General features: G+C 34.9%; 1 protein-coding gene across 2 annotated transcripts in view; it reads left to right on the top strand.

Annotated features, from left to right (window-relative positions):
* LOC101086399 (olfactory receptor 4K2-like) overlaps nucleotides 1–19,500 on the top strand; it is a 66,963-nt gene extending 47,463 nt beyond the window's left edge. For both annotated transcript variants that reach the window (XM_023256233.2, XM_045059612.1), the window contains 2 exons: nucleotides 2,550–2,712; nucleotides 16,664–19,500. In XM_023256233.2, coding sequence (XP_023112001.1) covers nucleotides 16,681–17,640 — 960 coding nt within the window. In that variant the 5' untranslated portion in view covers nucleotides 2,550–2,712; nucleotides 16,664–16,680 and the 3' untranslated portion in view covers nucleotides 17,641–19,500. The remainder of the gene's footprint in view (nucleotides 1–2,549; nucleotides 2,713–16,663) is intronic.
* The last annotated feature ends 851 nt before the right edge of the window (nucleotides 19,501–20,351 follow it).

Here is a 20,351-nt window from a genome sequence, read left to right as displayed (position 1 = left end):
CACAACCTCCCTCCTACCCCACACCCCAACCTAGAAAACTATAATTCCATCTTTTTAGTCTCTGACCCAAAGTCTTGGATTCATAGTATTTTAGAAATATTTTCTCTTAGATTGGAAATAGAATATATTAACAAGTCTGGATTACTTTTATGACAATAAAATTACCGATTTAGGTCATCTCTCCCTCAAATTCTGCCAGTTAGGCCCAAACCATCATCTCTTGCTTACATTAAGGCTGTAGCCTTTTCACTGGTCTCACTTATGCTCATGTTCTATTGTAGTTTTTTTTTTCTCAGAATGATCTGGTTAAAATATGTATCATATCTCTCCTCTTATTAAGATACACAACACCCCAAAAAACCAAATAATCCAGTTAAGAAATGGGCAGAAGATATGAATAGCCATTTTTCCAAAGACAACATCCAGATGGCTAAAAGACACATGAAAAGATACACAACATCATTCATCATCAGGCAGATATAAATCAAAACTACAACGAGATATCACCTCACACCTGTCAGAATGGCTAAAGTTAACACAAGAAACAACAGATGTTATTACGGATGCAGAGGAGAACCTGTTTATACTGTTGGTAGGAATGCAAACTGGTATAGCCATTCTGGAAGACAGTATGAAGATCCCTCAAAAAGTTGAAAATAGAGCTACCCTGCAATCCAGCAGTTGCACTACTAGGTATTTACCCAAAGGATACACAAACACTGATTCAAAGGGACACATGCACCCCAATGTTTATAGCCAAATTATGGAAAGAGCCCAAATGTCCATTGATGATTGGAAAAGAAGATGTGGAATACATAGGGTGTGTGTGTGTGTGTGTATGCATCTAGCTATAATATATTATGTTAAGCAAAACCAATCAGAGAAAAGACAAATACCATATGATTTACAGATGAACATAGGGGAAGGAGAAAAAAGAGAGAGGGAGGCAAACCATAAGGGACTCTTAACTATAGAGAACTGAGGGTTGATTCAGGGGTGGTGGGTGGGGGATGGACTAAATGAGTAATGGGTATTAAGGAGGGTACTTGTGTTGAGCACTGGTATGTTACCATATATGTTACTATATTACATATAGTATTATACTATATGTTAACTAACTAGAATTTAAATAAAAACTTGAAACAAAGATCTTCAATGACTTCTTAAAGAGCTAAAAGTTGTTCCTTTTTACTTATGAAGTCCTTATGACCCTGTATGCATGCCCCAATTCCGACGCCTTTTCACTTTCTGATCTCTTATCCCACTACATCCCATTTCACTGACTCTGTTCAGCCTAACTGGGCTCTTGACCCTTGAACATGCTAGGCTACTCACTCCTTAGGATCTCTGACTTGCTTCCTCTGTCTGGAATGTGCTTTCCCAAGATACTGGCATGACTCACTTCATAATTTCTTTCAGACCTTCCCACAAATGTCACCTTCCATGTGAAACCTTCCTGACTACCGTATTGAAATTTGCAATGCATTTCCACAATACTTTGTATCCCCCTTCTGTGCACTACTTTTTTTCATAGCACTTATTTTTTAACATGACCTATGTCCCATATATTTATTTTATTCTTTCTTCATGATGCTATATAACATCCATGAAAGCACAGATTTGTTTGTTACTACTGTAACAAAGAAGGTGCCTGTAAATATTTTTTAAATAAATGAATTAAAGAATGTGAAAGTTAAATACTCAGAAATACCTAATATTAAAATTTTGTCAGTTTACATATATAAATAAGTTACTATTTTGTTAAAATTGTGTCATATTATATTCGAAGTTTAAAACTTGTTCTTTTCTCTTAATATTACAGTTATATTTCAAAGAAGTACATACAGATCACAATACTCTTTAAATAACAATGTATTATTTATCATTTTTGATATTTAATCTCTGCCTTTCTAAGTTTAGATTTTTGCTATTTTAAGCTAAGTTCATATAAAAATGTTTTAGTGGCATTTGGGTGACTCAGTCGATTGTGTCTGACTTCGGCTCAAGTCATGATCCCACAGTTTGAGTTCGAGCCCCACATCAGGCTCTGTGCTAACAGCTCAGAGCCTGCTTCTGATTCTGTCTCCCACTCTTTCTGCCCCTCGCCCACTCACACTCTCTCTCTCAAAAATAAACATTAAAAAATTTTTTTAAAATTGTTTTAAATACAACTTTTCACAATTATGTAATTATTTTCTGGGAATAAATTTTTAGAAGCACAATTATTAGATCACAAGGAATAAACACTGATATATACATAGAAATTCTATCAATTTAATTTTCCACCAAAATATATGAAATTATCTGTCCTCATTATTTCTAACACCAGTATTTGTTCTCTTTTAAAGATCTGCATTTAGAAAAGATCAAAGTATTATATCTAGTAGAGGTTTCTATTTTAACGATTGCAAACAGTGTTTATATTTTTTCATGTATTCAATTTTCATGTGAATTGCTCACTTTTAAAAATAGTTGTGCTCATTTTATCCATACGATTTGTAACACTATTGCCATATGAAGTGAATAAACTCTGTCATTTATATTTAAAGCTTTTAACCAGTTCTCAAAACCAGGATTTCTGGTTCTGATTGAGATGGAAAGGCAGGAATTGAATTTACCCTCCTGCTTAGAGCAACAGAAAAAAAAATCTACAAAACAGATTTCAAGACACTGAACATCAGGCAACAAATGGTAAAACCAAAAACCAAACAGGTAAGTTCTGTGGTTTCCTAACTTATTTTCCTGACAGAATTTCTGGGGAACAATGAAGGACAGGAAACTTGGAGAAGTCTGCAGACTCTGTGTTAAGAGGGACTTGAGTTTCTAGGGGGAGAACTCAGCATGTACAATTTGCAGGACAGAATGCCAGAGAGGACTGTTCTGTTCTTTTCTTTCTTTTTTAATTTTTTTAATGTTTACTTATTTTTGAGAGAGAGGGAGACATAGAATCTGAAGCAGGCTCCAGGCTCTGAGCTGTCAGCACAGAGCCCTATGCAGGGCTCCAACCCCAGAGAACTGTGAGATCATGACCTAGGCCAAAGTCGGATGCTTAATCCTGCTGAGCCACCCAGGCGCGCCCCGACTGTTCTTTTCTAATATGAGCATTTAATGGCATACATTTTTCTCTAAGCACTGATTTAGATGCATCCTATAAATTTTGATCAGTCATGTTTTCATTTTCATTCATTTAAAAATATTTCCTCATTTCTATTGTGATTTCTTCTTCAACTTATTTTGAAATACACTGTATTCAAAATACACAGAATGTATTTTGAAATACATTTCTAAATGTTTGGGATATTTCAGACTGCTTTCTCTTACTGATTTCCAAATCAATTAATTGCATTGTAATTAAAACACATATTTTGCATTTCAAATCTTTTGGATTTATTAAGGCCTTAATATTTCCTAACACTTTAAAAGAAGCTGTTTGGTGCAGTTGCTATATGTCTCAATTAAAACAAGCTGTTGATAATGTTGTTCAAGTCTTTTATATACTTACTAATTTTCTGTTTACTCAATCATTTACTGAGGTAGGGGCATTGAAATCTAAAATATGTAAGTAGTTTCTCTAGTTCTCCTTTTAATTCTACTACTTTTTGCTTTGTGTATTTCAAAGATCTATTACTAGATGCATACATATTCAGGATTGTTATTTTCTCTTCAGTTATTGACCTCTTTGTCATTTATTCCCTTCTTTCATAATATTACTTGTACTGAAGTCTACTTTGTTGATTTTAATATAGTCATTTCAGACTTTTAATTCATATTTGTATGATTTTTTTATTAGATGTTTAACTCATCTTTAATATTTGAAATGGGTTTCTTGTAACACCATCTTTTTTATCAATTCTGAAAAGTCTAATTGGAGTATTTAGGCCTGTGCTGTCTAATAAGGTAACTACTAGCCCCATGAAACTATTTAGCACTGAAATTCTGGCTAGTCTGACTTGAGGTGTGCTATGTATACATAGCAGATTTCAAAGACTTAGTATGAAAAAGTATATAAAAAAGATTGCATCTACTACATATTGAAGTAATATTTAGATATATTTGGTTGAATAAAATATTTTTAAACTAATTTCATCAGTTTACTTTTTAAGATGTGGATATTAATTTTTAAAAATATTTAGGGCTCACACTTGTAGTTTCCAGTATATGGTTACTCCATAATACATGGTTTATTTCATTTATACTTAATGTACTCATCAGTATTGTTTTTAAATCTATCATCTTGTGCTTTTTTTTCTATTTGTATCATTTGTTCTTATTTTTTCTCTCTTTAATTAGCTATATTGTTTTTTTCTTTTCTCCAGGTTGTTCTAGGATTTATATTGTTAAGTATGCATTCTTATTAAGAATATGCATTCTTAATTTCTATATTACAAATTAATATAACTTTATTATAATCTTAGAATAGTATATTTCTATTTCTGCCTTCCTGTTCCCTTGTGTTACTGTTTTCATACATTTTATTGCTATATGTATTATGGAACCTACAGCACATTGTTACTATTTTTGCTTTAAAGAGTTTAAAAATGGGAACAAAAATCTTACATATTTACTCATATATATATTTAATATTTTATTATTCCCTTTTGTGTATTCAGATTCACATCTGATATCATTTCCCTTCTACATGAAAACTTGCCTTTAGCTTTCATTGAGTACGGGTCTACTTATAATGCATTATATTTCAGCATTTCAGTTTTTGAAAACTCTTATTTTTTTGAATGACTTTCTTGATAGGAATAGAATTCTGGGCTGACAGAGTCCTGCTACCCCCACCTTCTTTTCATATTTCAAATATCCCACTCCCATTGCCTTTTTATTTGTGCATACTTTTGGAATTTATTAGAAGAATGACTACTAAATCTGTAGTCATGCATCTTTGTTTCTCCCTATGTATCATGTATTATTGTTTCTCTGGCTGCTTTACAATTTCTCATTTTTATCATTGATTTTCAGCAATTACGTTATTTTATGTATACATATAAAATAGTGATTTTCCCTATTTTTTTTTGTTTGGATCTATGTGAGAATAGCTTTTATCAAATTTGCAAAGTCCCTAAGCCATTACTTTTTCAATTATTTTTCTTTTGTTTTCTTTGTTTAATGTTTATTTTTGAGAGAGAGACAGAGTGTGAGCTGGGGACGGACAGAGAGGTAAACACAGGATCTAAAGCAGGCTCCAGGCTCTGAGCTATCAGCACAAAGCCTGACGTGGGGTTTAAAGACAGCCTCCCAGGTGCCCCAAAATATTATTTCCAGTTATTTGCCTCTAGACAAACTTTGGAATTATTTTGTTAATTTAAAAAAATCTTATTTACTTGTTGCTGGAGGTCAGGAAAATGGTGGAGTAGGAGAATCCTTCAGCCTATGAACCCACCGAGATAACAGCTACATCTGTACAACTAACTTTGAGAACAGTATGAAGACTGGCAGAACAGATCTTCTACAGTTAATCATATAGTAAAGGGGCCACATTAAAAAGAGTAGGAGGGGCAGAGATGTGGTTGGGAACCAAACCTCTTTAAGAAACTAATCACCCATGGGAGGGATCCCACCATCATGGAGAAGAAAGAGGATTAGACCACTCTCCAGGCACCCCAAGCTAGGAAGAGGAATGGGGCTTAACTCCAAGTATTTTAAAAATCAGTGGGTTTATTAGCTCTATAACCTCTGGGAGTGCTGGAGGGCAATAAGAAACTGAGTTACTGTAACATATAACCATATAGCCAGCATAACAACCAAATGAAAACACAACATAGATGCAGTAGTTTGAAAAGTGCCTGGGTATATGAAGGAGATGTACTTACTAATCCAGGAAAGGCAGGGAGTTTTAGAAGACTTCTCCAAAAATAAAAGTGCTGATGGCACCATTTCTCTTCCCCTCCTCCAGCCTAGATAGGCCAGCACTGTGAGAACCAGCATGAACACTCTTCACCTATCTTGCTACCATGTTCCCCACCCCTGCATTCCCAGGCAGACCTGCCCCACTTACAGGGGTCCTTGTAAAGCAGCTCCTGCCCTGACACCCTGCAGGCAGCCCCAGCAGGGACTGGTGTCACCCCAAAGTGATTCCTGTCCTGAGGAGTAGGGACGATAATCACACACAGCAGAGTGCCCACAGTTCCGGCAGACAAGTAACTGGTCTGAATGCCAGCTCCACTAACAAACAAAAATCTCTCAGTGGGCAGCCCAGGGAGAGTACCCTGCAGCTCACTGTGCAAGTAACTGTGACAGAGTGACAGAATGAGTGCAGACAGCCTGACTGCTGACACTGCCCAGCTATAAGCCCATGGAAGCCTCAGACTTCTCAACAGCACACGACCAAACCCTGCCCTATGCACCCACAGCAGCCAAAGTGGGCCACTGCAGCCACCTGATCTGAAGGAAACATGGCTCAGCCAGAACACTAGGATGCATGGACCCATAGAAGACACCCCTGGAGAGCCTGATTCTGATGACCAGAGAGTATGTGCATTACAAGGCACCACATGACTTTTTCTTCAAAAGGGCACTACAGTCAAGATCAGGAGACATAGCTGGCTTTCCTAATACATAGAAACAGAGTTAGACAAAATAAGGAGACAGGATTATGTCTCAAATGAAAGAATAGAACAAAATCACAACAAAAAAGCTTAAATGGAGGTAAGGAATATGCTTGATAAAGACAAAGTGATGGTTATAAAGATACTGGACTTAAAAAAGAGTGGAGAATCTCTAAGACCTTCAAAAAAGAGATCACAAATGTAAAAAAGAACCAGTCTGAGATGAAGAACACTATAACAGAAATTAAAAACACACTAGAGGGAATCAATAGCACATTAGAAGAGGCAGAAGAAAGGACCAGCAATCTGGAAGCCAGGGTAATGGAAAGCAGGCAAGCTAAAATGAAGAAAGAATAAAAAATGAAAATAGGTTAAGGAAACTCAGTGACATCATCAAGCATAATGTCATTCACATTATAAGGATCCCAGTAGAAGAGAGAGAGAAAGGGAAAGAAAACATATTGGAAGAAATAATAGCTGAAAACTTTCCTAATCTAGTGAAGGAAACAGATATCAGATGGAGGAGGAACAAAAGCCACCACCCAAATCAACCCAAGGAAGTCCACATCAAGACATATAATAATTAAAATGGCAAGAAGTAATGATAAAGAATTTTTAAAGCAGCAAGGGCAAATAGTACATACAAGGGACACTCCATAAGGCTATCAACTGATTTTTCAGCAGAAACTTTGCAGGCCAGAAGGGAGTGGTGATATATTCAAATGTGCTGAAAGGAAAAAACCTGCAGCCAAGAATACTCTATTCAGCAAGGCTATCCTTCAGAAGAGAAGGAGAGATAAAGAGATTCCCAAAGAAAAGTTAAAGGAGTTCACCACTACTCAAGCAGTCTTACAAGAAATGTTAAGGAGAATTCTTTGAGTGGAAAGGAGGAAAGTCCATAATTGGCAGTTAAAAAAAAATAATAAGGTAGTAGATGGATCACTTATAAAACCAGTAGGGAGGTTAAAACATGAAAGCAGTAAAAATCAATTATATTGACAAAAATTAATCAAGGGATTCACAAAAGGATGTAAAAAGTTATACACTTAAAAGGGAGGGGAGTTAAAATTTAGTGTTTTTGGAATCTAAGTGACCATCAACTTAATATAGAAATGCTATATGCCTAAGATGATATATATGAACCTGATAGTAACCACAAATCAAAACCCTGTGATACACACACAAAAAAGAGAACAAAATCCAAGCATAACAATTTAAGGAAAGCTATCAAACCACAAGGGAGGAGACAAGAGAAGAACAGAAAACAACTACAAAAACAACCAGAAAACAAGTAACAAAATAGCAATATGTACACACCTATCAGTACTTCAAATGTAAATGAACTAAATGCTGCATCAAAAGACAAAGGGTGACAGAATGAATTAAAAAGCAACACCCATCTATATGCTGCCTACAAGAGACTCATTCCAGACCTAAAGACACAGATTGAAAGTAAGGGGATAGAAAAACATCATGCAAATGGAAGTGAAAAGAAAGCTGAGGTAGCAATACTTATAGCCAATAAAATAGACTTTAAAGCAAAGACTGTAGGGAAAGATAAAGGAAACATTCCAACAAGAGGATAGAACAATTGCAAATATCTATGCATCCCAAAAGGAAGCATCTAAATACATAAAACAACTATTAACAGGGAAAAAGGGAGAAATTGATCATAATACAATAATAGTAGGGGACTTTAACACCCCAGTTGCATCAATGGGATAGTTCATTCAGACAGAAAATCAACAAGGAAACAGATCTATGCAGTCTTGTGTCATTCAAAGCCAAACAGTATGTGTGTGTACACACACACACACACAAACACACACACACACTGTTCCATCGCCAAACAGCAGAAGACACATTCTTTAAAGCGCACATGTAATATTCTCCTAGATAGAACACATGTTAGGACACAAAACAAATCTTAATACATTAAAAAAGATTGCAATAATAAAATACATCTTTTCTGACCATAATGGTATGAAATTAGAAATCAGTTACAGGAAAAAAAATCTGGAAACAAAGCAAAAAAATGGAAGCTAAATAATGTACTTCTAAATAATGGTTGGGGTACCCAAGAAATCAAAGAGGAAATAAAAAATACACAGAGACAAATCAAAATGAAAACACAACCATTGTGTGGTGATATAGGAAAAGCTGTTCTAAAAGAAGTTTACAGCAGTATAGGCCTATCTTAAGAAACAAGAAAAATCTCAACCTAACCTTACACCTAAAGGATCTAGAAAAAGAAGAGCAAACAAAGCCAAAAGCCAGTAGAAGGAAGGAAATAATAATGATTAAAGCAGAAATAAGTGAAATAGTGTCAACAACAACAAAAACAACAAAACAATAGAAAAAAATGAATGAAACTGGGAGCTAATTCTTTGAAAACATAAACCAAACTGATAAACCTTTAGCCAGACTCATCAATAAAAAAGAGAGAGCGCTCAAATAAATGAAGTCAGAAATGAAGGAAGGACACCATTAAAAAAGGGTTATAAGAGAATATTATGAAAAATCATATGCCAACATATTAGAAAGCCTAGAAGAAATGGACATAATCCTAGAAATGTATAACCTTCCAAAACTGAATGAGGAAACAGAAAATCTGAACAGAAAAATTACTAGCAACAAAATTGAATCAGTAATCAAAAAACTCTCCAGATACAAAAGTACAGTACCAGATGGTTTCACAGATGAATTCTAGCACACATTTATTATTTTTTTTAATGTTTATTTATTTTTGAGACAGAGAGAGACAGAGCATGAATGGGGGAGGGTCAGAGAGAGGGAGATACAGAATCTGAAATAGAATCCAGGCTCTGAGCTGTCAGCACAGAGCCCGACACTGGGCTCGAACTCAGGGACCACGAAACCATGACCTGAGCTGAAGTCGGCTGCTTAACGGACTGAGCCACCCAGGCGCCCCTCTAGCACACATTTAAAGAAGAGTTAATGCCCATTGTCCTGAAACTATTCCAAAAAAAGAGAAGAGGAAGGAAACCTTCCAAATTCATTCTAGGAGGCCAGCATTTTCCTGATACCAAAACCAAAGACAGTACAAAACAAAACAAAACCCTACTAGCCAGTTTCTCTGATGAACATAGATTCAGAAATCCTGAAGAAAATATTAGCAAACTAAACCAACAATATATCAAAAAATTATTCACCAGGATCAAGTGGAATTTATACCCAGAATCCAAGTGTGGTTGAACATTTACAAATCAATGTGACACACTGCATTAACAAGGGAAAGGATAAAAATCATATATGATCATTTCAATAGACACAGAAAAAAACATCTGACAAAGTGCAACATCCATTCATGATAAAAACCCTCAACAAAGCGGGTTTAGAGGGAATATATCTCAATAAAGGCCCAAAGGAAAAAGCCATAGCTATCCCATCACACTCAATGGTGAAAACTGAGAGCTTTTCCTCTGAGATCAGGAGCAAGACAAGAATGTCTACTCTCACCACTTTTATTCAACTTATCTTGGAAGTCCTCAAAATAGCAATCAGATAAGAAAAAAAGGTATCCAAATTGGTAAAGAAGTAAAACAGTCTATATTTGCAGATGACATGGTATTATACTTAGAAAACCCTAAAAACTCTACTAAAAAAGTACTCAAACAAAAATTGAGTAAATTTGCAGATAGAAAAGATACAGAAATCTGTTAAATTTCTATACACTAATAATGAAGTAGCAGACAGAGACTTTAAGAAAACAATCCCATTTATATAAACTTAACCAGGGAAGTGAAAGACCTGTACTCCAAAACTATAAAACACTGATGAAAGAAACTGAAGACACAAACAAATGGAAAAATATTCCATGCTCATGGGTTGGAAGAATTGATATTAAAATGTCCATGCTCCCCAAAGCATTCTTACATATTCAATGCAGTCCCTATCAAAATACCAATAGCAGTTTTCACCAGAACTAGAACGAGTAACACTAAAATCTGTATGGAATCACAAAAGCCCTTGAATAGCCAAAGTAGTCTTAAAGAATTACAAAGCTGGAGGTATTACAACCCCAGATTTAAAGATATACTCCAGGGGCACCTGGGTGGCTCAGTTGGTTAAGTGTCCGACTCTGGGTTTTGGCTCAAGTCATGCGTGATCTCATGGTTTCATGGGTTTGATCCCCACATTGGGCTCTGAGCTGGCGGTGCGGAGCCTGCTTAGGATTCCTTCTCTCTCCCTTTCTCTCTGTCCCTCCCTTGCTCACACTGTCTTTCTCTCAAAATAAATAAATAAACTTTAGAAAAAAGATCTACTATGAAGTAGTAGTAATCAAAGTAGTATGGTACTTGACAGGCAGGAAGCTTGGCATGTGCAACAGGAGGATGGACCTTAGACGTCCTGACAGAGAGCCCCAACCAAGGGACATGCTGGGACCATTCCATCCCACTCATTTAGCAGTCAGCTTGCAGTTACAACATCCTAGCAGAAGAAGAGTTAAATTTGTTGTGCTTGTTGCATTTGTGCAGAAAGCAGCTGCCTGTCCTTATCTGACCTCTGTCTCTAGAATAGAAATAATGTGGTTTCCTACCCTGTGCAGGGATTTCAAATGCATCTTGGTAAAAGACATGCATGATTGGCTAATTATTATATAATCCAGGCCTGTCACTCAAATGTCGCTACTCTAGGACCCACCCCAAAGAGAAAAAACTGATATAAGCTCATACCCCAGAGTTTCTGGGGCCTTTGTCTCTCTTAACTGGCCTGTTCCTCCCTTGGTGTATACTTTAGTAAAACTGCTCTGCTTTACTTTCATTTTCCTGTCCTGTTATTCTTCACAGTGGCAGCAAAAAGAACCAAGGCTTCTTTCCTTTTTTATCTCTCAGTAACAGTATTGGCACAAAAATAGACACATAGATCAATGGAAGAAAATAGAGAGCACAAAAATAAACCCACACTTATATGGTCAATTTATCTATGGCAAAGGAGGAAAGAATACACCATGGGGAAAAGAAAGTCTCTTCAACAAATGGTCCTGGGAAAACGGGACAGCTACATGCAAAAGTGAACCTGGAACATTTTCTTACACCATACACAAAAATAAACTCAAAATGGATTAAAGACCTAAATGTGAGACCTGAAACTGTAAAACTCTAGAAGAAACCATAAGTAGTAATTTATTTGATCTTCCATAGAAACATTTTTCTAGATAGGTCTCCTGAGATAAAGAAAAGCAAAAATAAACCATTGGGACTACATCAAATAAAAAGCTTTTGGACAGCAAAACAAACTATGAAAAAAGATAAAGCAACCTACTGAGTAGAAGATATTTTCAGTCATATATATGATAAGATGCTAATATTCAAAATACACCAAAAAAAAAACCCAAACAACCTGATTAAACAATGGGCAGAGAACCTGATTAGACATTTTCCCAAATATATACAGATGGTCAACAGACACATGAAAAGGTGTGCAACACCTCTAAAACATCAGGGAAATGCAAATCAAAACCATAATGAGATATCAGCTCACATCTGTCAGGATGGCTAAAATCAAAAACACAAGAAACAAGTGTTGGCTAGGATGTGGATAAAAAGGAACCCTCATGCACTATTGGTGGGAATGTAACTGGTGTGGCCACTGTGGAAATCACTATGGAGGTTCCTCAAAAAGTTAAAAATAGAAACACCATATGATCTGGTAATTTCATTACTGGGTACTTACCTGCCCCAAAACACAAAAATTTGAAAGATATGTACCTTTATGTTTATTGCAGCATTATTTACAATAAGCAAAATATGGAAGCAGCCCAAGTGTCCATCAACTGATGAATGGTAACAGAAGACACACACACAATATTATTCAGCCATAAAAATTGAAGTCTTGCCATTTGCAATGACATGGATGGAGCTGGAGAGTATTATGCTAAGTGAAATCAAAGTAAGACAAATACCATATAATTGCACTCAGTGTGGAATTTAAGAAATAAAGAAACAGAAAAAGACAAAAAAAAAAAAACCCAGACTCTTAAATACAGAGAACTGGTAGTTTCCAAAGGGGAGGGGTGGGGACGAGTGAAATAAAGGGGATTAAGAGATATAAATTTATAGTACAAAATAAATTAAGTCACAGAGAAAAAAGTACAGCATAGGGAATATGGTTATTAACATGGTTAATGTGGTACATTGTTTGATGGCTACACTTACCATGATGGGCACTGAGTAACATAATTGTACACCTGAAAATATAACGCTGTATTTAACTATACTTCAATAAAAAACATTTACTTTAGTGATACTGTAAGTGATACTGTATTTTGCCTTCCAATAACACAGCATGTACCTTAATTTGCTTTTTTCCTTTTGTAGAGTATTATAGCCTGTCACATAGATCCAACACCTTTCTGATTAAGATTATTCCTGTTTACTCTATGTATTCTATTGCTTATCTGAAAAGGCTTTTTTTTTTTTTACTATATATTTTATTAGGTTAGTGTTGGTTTATAAGAAAGCTCATGGTTTTATTTGCTTACTTTGTAAGCAAAATTATCTGGTTTTGCTTTCTAAAATTATACTTTATAAATTCTCTTAAATTAAAATTGGTTTTGATTTCTTTTGGTATGCAGTGCTATGAATTTTAAGACATGTAATGATTCATGTAACCACCACTGCAACCAAGATACAGAACAGTTGCATAATGCCCCCAAACTCCTTCATACTCTTTCTGAATTATCTTTTATTTCTATTATCTTTCTGTTAATTCTCTTAACCTTTCCAGGTTAACTCTGGTAATGTCTGCATACATTTACTTTTTGTTTTCAAGTGGGCAAATATTGATTGGGGTGCCTGGGTGGCTCAGTTGGTTAAGCATCTGACTCTTGGTTTCAGCTCAGGTCATGATCTCATGGTTCATGAATTCAAGCCCTGCATCAGGTTCCTTGCTAACAGCATGGGTCTTGCCTGGGATTCTCTCACTTGCTGTCTCTTAAAATAAATAAAAATTTAAAAAAAAAGTTTAAAAATTGGGCAAATATTTAAAATTTAGTGAATTTTTTCAACTGCTCTTATGTTAGTTGGCTTTTTAAAAAATTTCCTTTCTTTACAGAAATTGTAAAAATATTCAAAACAAAGTTGTTTATTATTTCAAAGTCTGTAAGAAATGTGGTCATCTAGGGAAGACTTCCTTGGACTCTACTGCTAGCCTTCTGGGGAATGTAGGATAGCTATGAGGAGTTCAAATTACTGAGGTATTTGAGGAGAAAGTTGTGTTTGAAGAGCAATCCACACATGAATGATTCAAGTAAATATGGCAACATCCTCAGTTATTGTTTCAGGTTGAGAATCTACATCTGGTATTTTCCTGAATTATGTGTGACGGACATTTCAAAAAATAATGTTATTTAGAATCACCTCCACTAGTTATTCTGTATTTTATTCACTACTTTCTCTATGCTAGGTATTGTGCTAAATGCTTTACATTTGTGTAATTTAATTCATACACCATTTTTCTAGGTTACTTGCAAAGTACCCGTCTTAACTTCTTGTTATTACTTTGGGCTTTCCAACTTCTCCTTCCCCAGATTTCACCTATTGGTGGTGGCAGATATCATTATACCTACTAGCCTGTAATAATTTTTAGTGTCCTGTCAAAAACTTTAATGCAGATTATATGATTCTTCCAGTAAGAATGATTTATATGATTCTTCCAGTAAGCTATATATATATATATATATATATATATATATATATATATATATATATATATATATATATATATATTTGGTGACAAAGTATTTTAGCCTAAAAGAGTAATTTTCCAACACTGAGACACTGAACACTGTGGCTTAAAGGTGGGACTATTTCTATATTCAAAGGAGCAATTTTTTGCTAATAAAATGCTCCTTGATGTTGCTCAAAGGTGTCCTTCTCCCAGTCCAGTCCCAATTATGCTCTTTCTCTAATGAAGACTGCTTCATCATGGGTGTATCCTCACTTTAAATAGCAAAGACACACTCCACAATTCTTGTAACTTTGGGAAAAGTCAATTCAACATTTTAATAACTCCCACTGCAAGTAGACAGGAGTGTCTAATCCCTCATCTCCTGAATGTCGCTGCTTTCTAGAGGTTTTTATACCAGGAATGGGAAAAACCTATATCCATACTCCAGGCTTTTGATGCTTACTAAGAATCATGGTGATTTCAGTAGGCTTGTGACTCTCAAACTACATGGTGTTTTTGATTCCTGATGTATAACTGGTAGGTTAAAATCTGGAAATAATATTAAGGATCTTGGGAAGCGGTCGTGTTTTGTGTTCTTCAGGTGGCAAAAACAATTCATTTAATAATTCTATAGAGTAAATATAATGGAGTAGCAAAGAAAAAAATAACGAAGATGTAAAGATAGATGGTTCCACTAAATAGGAATTAAATGTGAATTCTGTAGATGAAAGGAGAAAAAATTCTCACAACTGTTTATTCAGTTACAATGAATATACAATATATTCATCCTATATACATATACATATATACATATATATAGATTAGGCATAATAGTTTCTGAGTTTCCATTACTAATTACATTATCAAGTTAGGAAAACAGAAGAAATACTCAAAATGTGTGAGGCTATTTTCAGTGCATTTAATATATCAAGGTACTCATAATTTTCATTTAAAATGAAGTAATTTAACTTCAAAAAGATGAAACGATTTTTGTAAGAACACATCTTTTCCTAAATCCCTGCACTGAAACTAGGTTTGAATATTTATGCTGTAATTATTATTATTAATGAACTAAAACAAGCTGATTATTTCAGAACAGTATTCTTAACTATGAATTTTGAAACCTAGAGAATTCTTAAATGTTGCCCAGGAAATATGATAGGTGCTTTATACAGACTATCTAATTTAATCTCTCGATCAAGATCAAGGTAAGATCAAGGCCACACAGCAGGGTAAGGACACCTTAACCCTTTGAACACTTTGCCACAGTCCAGTTTTAATATTTCTGGACTATTGTTCTCTGATAAATTTTACAGATATTTATCAATATTGAAAGAACAATTTGAGTATTTCCAAATGGTTTATGAAACCTAATTTTTTGTCATGGAAAAACAGGAGATTATTTAAATTAAAAAAAACATCACAGAAGGTATTTGCAGAACTTGAAATGTGCTGCAAATTACAAACTCAATTTTGAAGAATGAGTCTGAGTCCTTAACGTGTCTTTCCCACCCTCCCCCAAGTGGCTCCTGTGTCACCTTGAGATACCACCATCTAAGTGGATTTTTAAATTCGTTTTGTTTTGAGCATTATGGTACTCAAGGATGTCCAACACTTATCTTGTGTATCTCCTTGTCCAGTTGTAGAATATATTTTTTTCTAGTCTAAAAAAATAGTTTTGTTGGAGGAGCATGAGAAGGAGGGATATTCTCTCTCTTTCAAATGTTTCTATGGGATCATAAAATAAAATTGAGAAAAGCTTTTGGTTATCAATAGTTTATTGGGGTCAAGAAAGTAACTTATTATTTATATATTTAAGTATTAAGAATAGTACTTATCAATAGTGAGAAAACAATTTGAAAAGTAAAGTAGGGGTGGAACTGGATTTTTTTCTGTAGCTGAGAAAACAGAAGGTCACTAGTTATTACCCTGATAGGAGACACTAAATGGGTCTTCTGAAATTGTTCTGTTAAACTGTTAGTTAAATCCAGTGCTCAACAATAATGGATTTGACATCATCATATTTTTATTGTTATTGTTTAACAGAAAGCTTGGAGATTTCAACCATCATTTAATTTTTTATATACCTGAATAATAAGTAGAGCACACTTAGTGTAATTCTTCCTCTATAAATATGGATTATATAACTCCTTAGTATCCAGAATATTAGTGTGTGGGTATGTGATGAATATAACCCAAAATGTGCTGATGTTGGTCAAAATCAAGAAGTTGTCGTGATATCTGATAGCAATTGTTAAATTTGTGCCAAAAGGAAAAATCTTCACTGAGATAGTTATTAGTTGGCTTTTAGGTAATCAGTGTTCTTGTGAATTATTGATACCATAATTCCTTCATGTGTAGTTGTAGAAGTGTCACATTTTCTAGCTCTGTAATTTTGTCCTATTTTGTCATTGCAGAGCAGAGTCTGCAGATCATGGAGGGATTCAACCATTCTGGAGTATCTGAATTTGTATTACTTGGACTTACTGATTCTCCTGAGCTCCAGATTTTTTTCTTTGTGATGTTTTCTGTTTTCTATTTACTAACTATGTTGGGCAACTGCTTGATTTTGCTCACAGTCCTATGCACCCCACACCTTCACTCCCCCATGTATTTCCTCCTCAGCAACCTGTCTCTCATTGACATGTGCTTGTCCTCCTTTGCCACTCCAAAGATGATCATGGACTTCTTTGCTGAGCATAAGACCATCTCCTTTGAGGGCTGCATTTCTCAGATCTTTTTTTTGCACCTTTTCACTGGGACTGAGATTGTGCTGCTGATCTCCATGTCTTTTGACAGGTACATTGCCATATGCAAACCTCTCCATTATTCAACAATTATGAGCCAAAGAGTGTGTGTTGGGCTTGTGGTAACTTCTTGGACAGTGGGCTTCCTGCATACAATGAGCCAGTTAGCTTTTACTCTCTGTTTACCCTTTTGTGGTCCCAATGTTGTAGACAGTTTCTTCTGTGACCTTCCTTTGGTCATCCAGCTGGCTTGTATAGATATCTATGTTCTTGGAATCTTCATGATCTCAACTAGTGGTGTGATTGCTCTTGTAAGTTTTCTGCTTTTGCTCACCTCCTACGTCATTGTTCTTGTCACTATCAAGGACCACTCTTCCACAGGATCATCTAAGGTTTTTTCTACCTGTACTGCACATTTCCTAGTTGTGTTAATGTTCTTTGGGCCCTGCATCTTCATCTATGTGTGGCCTTTCACCAACTTCCTGGTGGACAAAGTTCTGTCTGTTTTCTATACCATCTTTACCCCCTTTCTGAATCCACTCATCTATACTTTGAGAAACCAGGAAATGAAGACGGCTGTGAAGAAGAAACTAAGTAACCAATACCTAAATCTTGGGAAAACTTCTCCAAGATATCCAGTGCAATGAATCTCCTGAGATTTATATCATCAGTTTATTTTTATAGCAATACTTAGTATCTTCATTTCAAGTCTTTTAGTTTAAATTCACAAAAAGAAGAAGCCAGGGTTGAGAGATGTGAAATAATCTTGCCTAAAAATTACTGAGATGTTTGTGAGCCTTTTGAGGTTACAGACACATTTGAAAATCTGCTGTAATCTATAGGTTATTTTCACAGAAAAATGCACATATAATCAAAACATAAATTCAGGGCTTCATATACCCATGAATCCTATCAACATACCTCAGCAACTTAGAGAAGCTTAAGATAAAATACTGTTCTCTTGTCTTCTACCCCAGAACATTCCTACTCAGTTGCACAGCCTTGTGGTACTTTGATGGTGTCCACTTGCAGAACGTTGATTAAAAGTGTTTTTTTTTTTTTCATTAGAAATATTTTTATGGAAAATTCAAATGGTGAAGAGATTCTTCTGAGTCAACTTTGAACAAAAGAGAACAGTTTGGAGGATCTGAAATTTAACAGTCTGGTTTCTTAAGAGGTGTATAGATCATTACCACACTTGATAATTGATATAGCAAATAATTATTTAAACAGCCATTTGTGAAGTTTAAACCACAGAAAGTAAACAACTAAAATATGATTCTCTCCTAAAACCTGGCTGAATGTCAGAGATATGATGCATTCATTTACTCTCAAGACTAAATGTTTGAAAAACTTAACTACTAAATTCATGACAAGTTTGTCATTTCCAAAGTAAAACATTACAAAACTTTATTAGTCTTAGTATGAGTTTTGTCTCTCATTCTCAACATAACATAGCCTAGAGGAAGAAAAGATGAAACTAATTTAAAAAAATACATAGCACAATTCTTCCTAATCTGGCTTATTAGTGATTGTGTTAAACATACTTTTTATTCCAAGACATTTTTTGAAAATCAGCTAGCCAAACCATTTCCCTTACAGTGGAAGAACCTAAGATACAGAAAATTCTTAGAGCTGGTTCAAGACTGAATTACTGTAAATGGGCAAAAGTCATTGCTCTAAATATACCTAGACCCCAGATTTAATTTTGGATCTGTCATTTCCTAGTTGTCTTATCCTGGGAGTTTCACTTCATCTCTCTACCCTGTTTAATCTCTAATATGAAGATAATAAAAATTGTTGTGACCATTTTATGGAAAGTGGACACAACAGACTCCAAAAATGTCATTTTCTTTTCCGTTCCCAACTACACAGACTCTTACCCAAAATTCATTTTATTTTTAAGTAGTATACCTTTAAAGAATAACCACATTCAGGTGAAACCAGTAGCTCACAAAATTTGACATTCTAGTTTTAGGACATCTCTTTGCAGCTTGTTAAGATATATGGCAGAAAAACAAATAGAACACTTTCCAGTTTTCCATTGTTAACATGGAGGGTGGTTGTAGAAATTAGATTGCCAGATACTTTGTGTTTTTTATGAATAACAATGTACTGATAGGCTGCATCTCTTTGAATTGACTGAAGTTTATGAAAATAATTTAGGAAACAATCTGTTATGATGACATTCATGGTATTAATAGTTTCTTACATTTATTCTGGACTTTTAAGGTTTCAACATGATTCAACACAATCTTCAAGATAAATATTTAATATCTGAAGTTAAATAATGTGGCAGAGGTTTATGAAGAAATGTAGTATTGGAGCTAGGTATAAAAACCACATTCTAGTTTAAAATACTAGTTAATTTTTAGCCAAATCATAAACTCTTTATTCTTGCCATAAAGTCAGTCAAATGAGAAAAAGTAAAAATGTCCTTTTGTCTCATCTCCATTCTTTAGCAAAAATTATCATCTTTGTTTTAAAATATAAACCCTGCTTCTGGGGTGCCTGGGTGGCTTGGTCAGCTAAGTGTCTGACTCCTGATTTCGGCTCAGGTCATGATCTCATGGTTTGTGGGATCAAGCCCCATGTCGGGCTCTGTGCTGACAGCATGGAGCCTGCCTGGGATTCTCTTCCTCTCTCTCTGCTCCTTCCCCATTTGCTCACTTGCTCTCTCTCAAAAATAAATAAACAAACATATAAAATAAAATATAAACCCTGCTTCTGAAATAGCAATCTTTAGTTCAATGACTATTTATTGAGCACCCATTCTGTTTAAGGTCCTTTCTGGGTGCTGATGATACTATGTTAATGTACAAGAACTATTTCTCTGTTTTTGAGGGACATATGTTTAGCAATTAGATGGGACCAGTCTTGAATTCCAATTGCATCTCTTTCTTGTTGTACAACTTTTAGCAAGTATTCCTAACGTTTCTAAGACTTTGTTTTCTCACCTATAAAATGTGGATCTAGTATATAACCACTGGGAATGTTGTGAAAATTGAAAAGACATGTAACACAATTAGCAGTGCTTGGCATTCATTAAACGTTTAACCAATACTAACTAATAAATATTACTTAGTGCCATTGTGTTAGATATGCACAAATGACAGGGTAAACGGAATGGAAATAGATGTGCTTACCTGAACTTAAAGGGCATGGTTTTAAGACTGTTTAGGATGTGTCAATTTACCTAATATTAACTAATGTTAAAATATTGGATTTGTGCCAATTATTAATCTTTGGTGCATTTATGTAGTTAATGTTGTCCTTTGTATGTTTGTGTTTTGCAAAGGAAGTATTATATTTTAGAAGTTTCTTATTCATTTTAAGTTTAAATATATTCCAAGATTGC

Source organism: Felis catus, chromosome B3, assembly GCF_018350175.1.
Source record: "Felis catus isolate Fca126 chromosome B3, F.catus_Fca126_mat1.0, whole genome shotgun sequence".
Lineage (NCBI taxonomy): Eukaryota > Metazoa > Chordata > Mammalia > Carnivora > Felidae > Felis > Felis catus.
The sequence above is the reverse complement of the archived record's forward strand: the minus strand, read 5'-3'. Positions and strand labels throughout refer to the sequence as shown.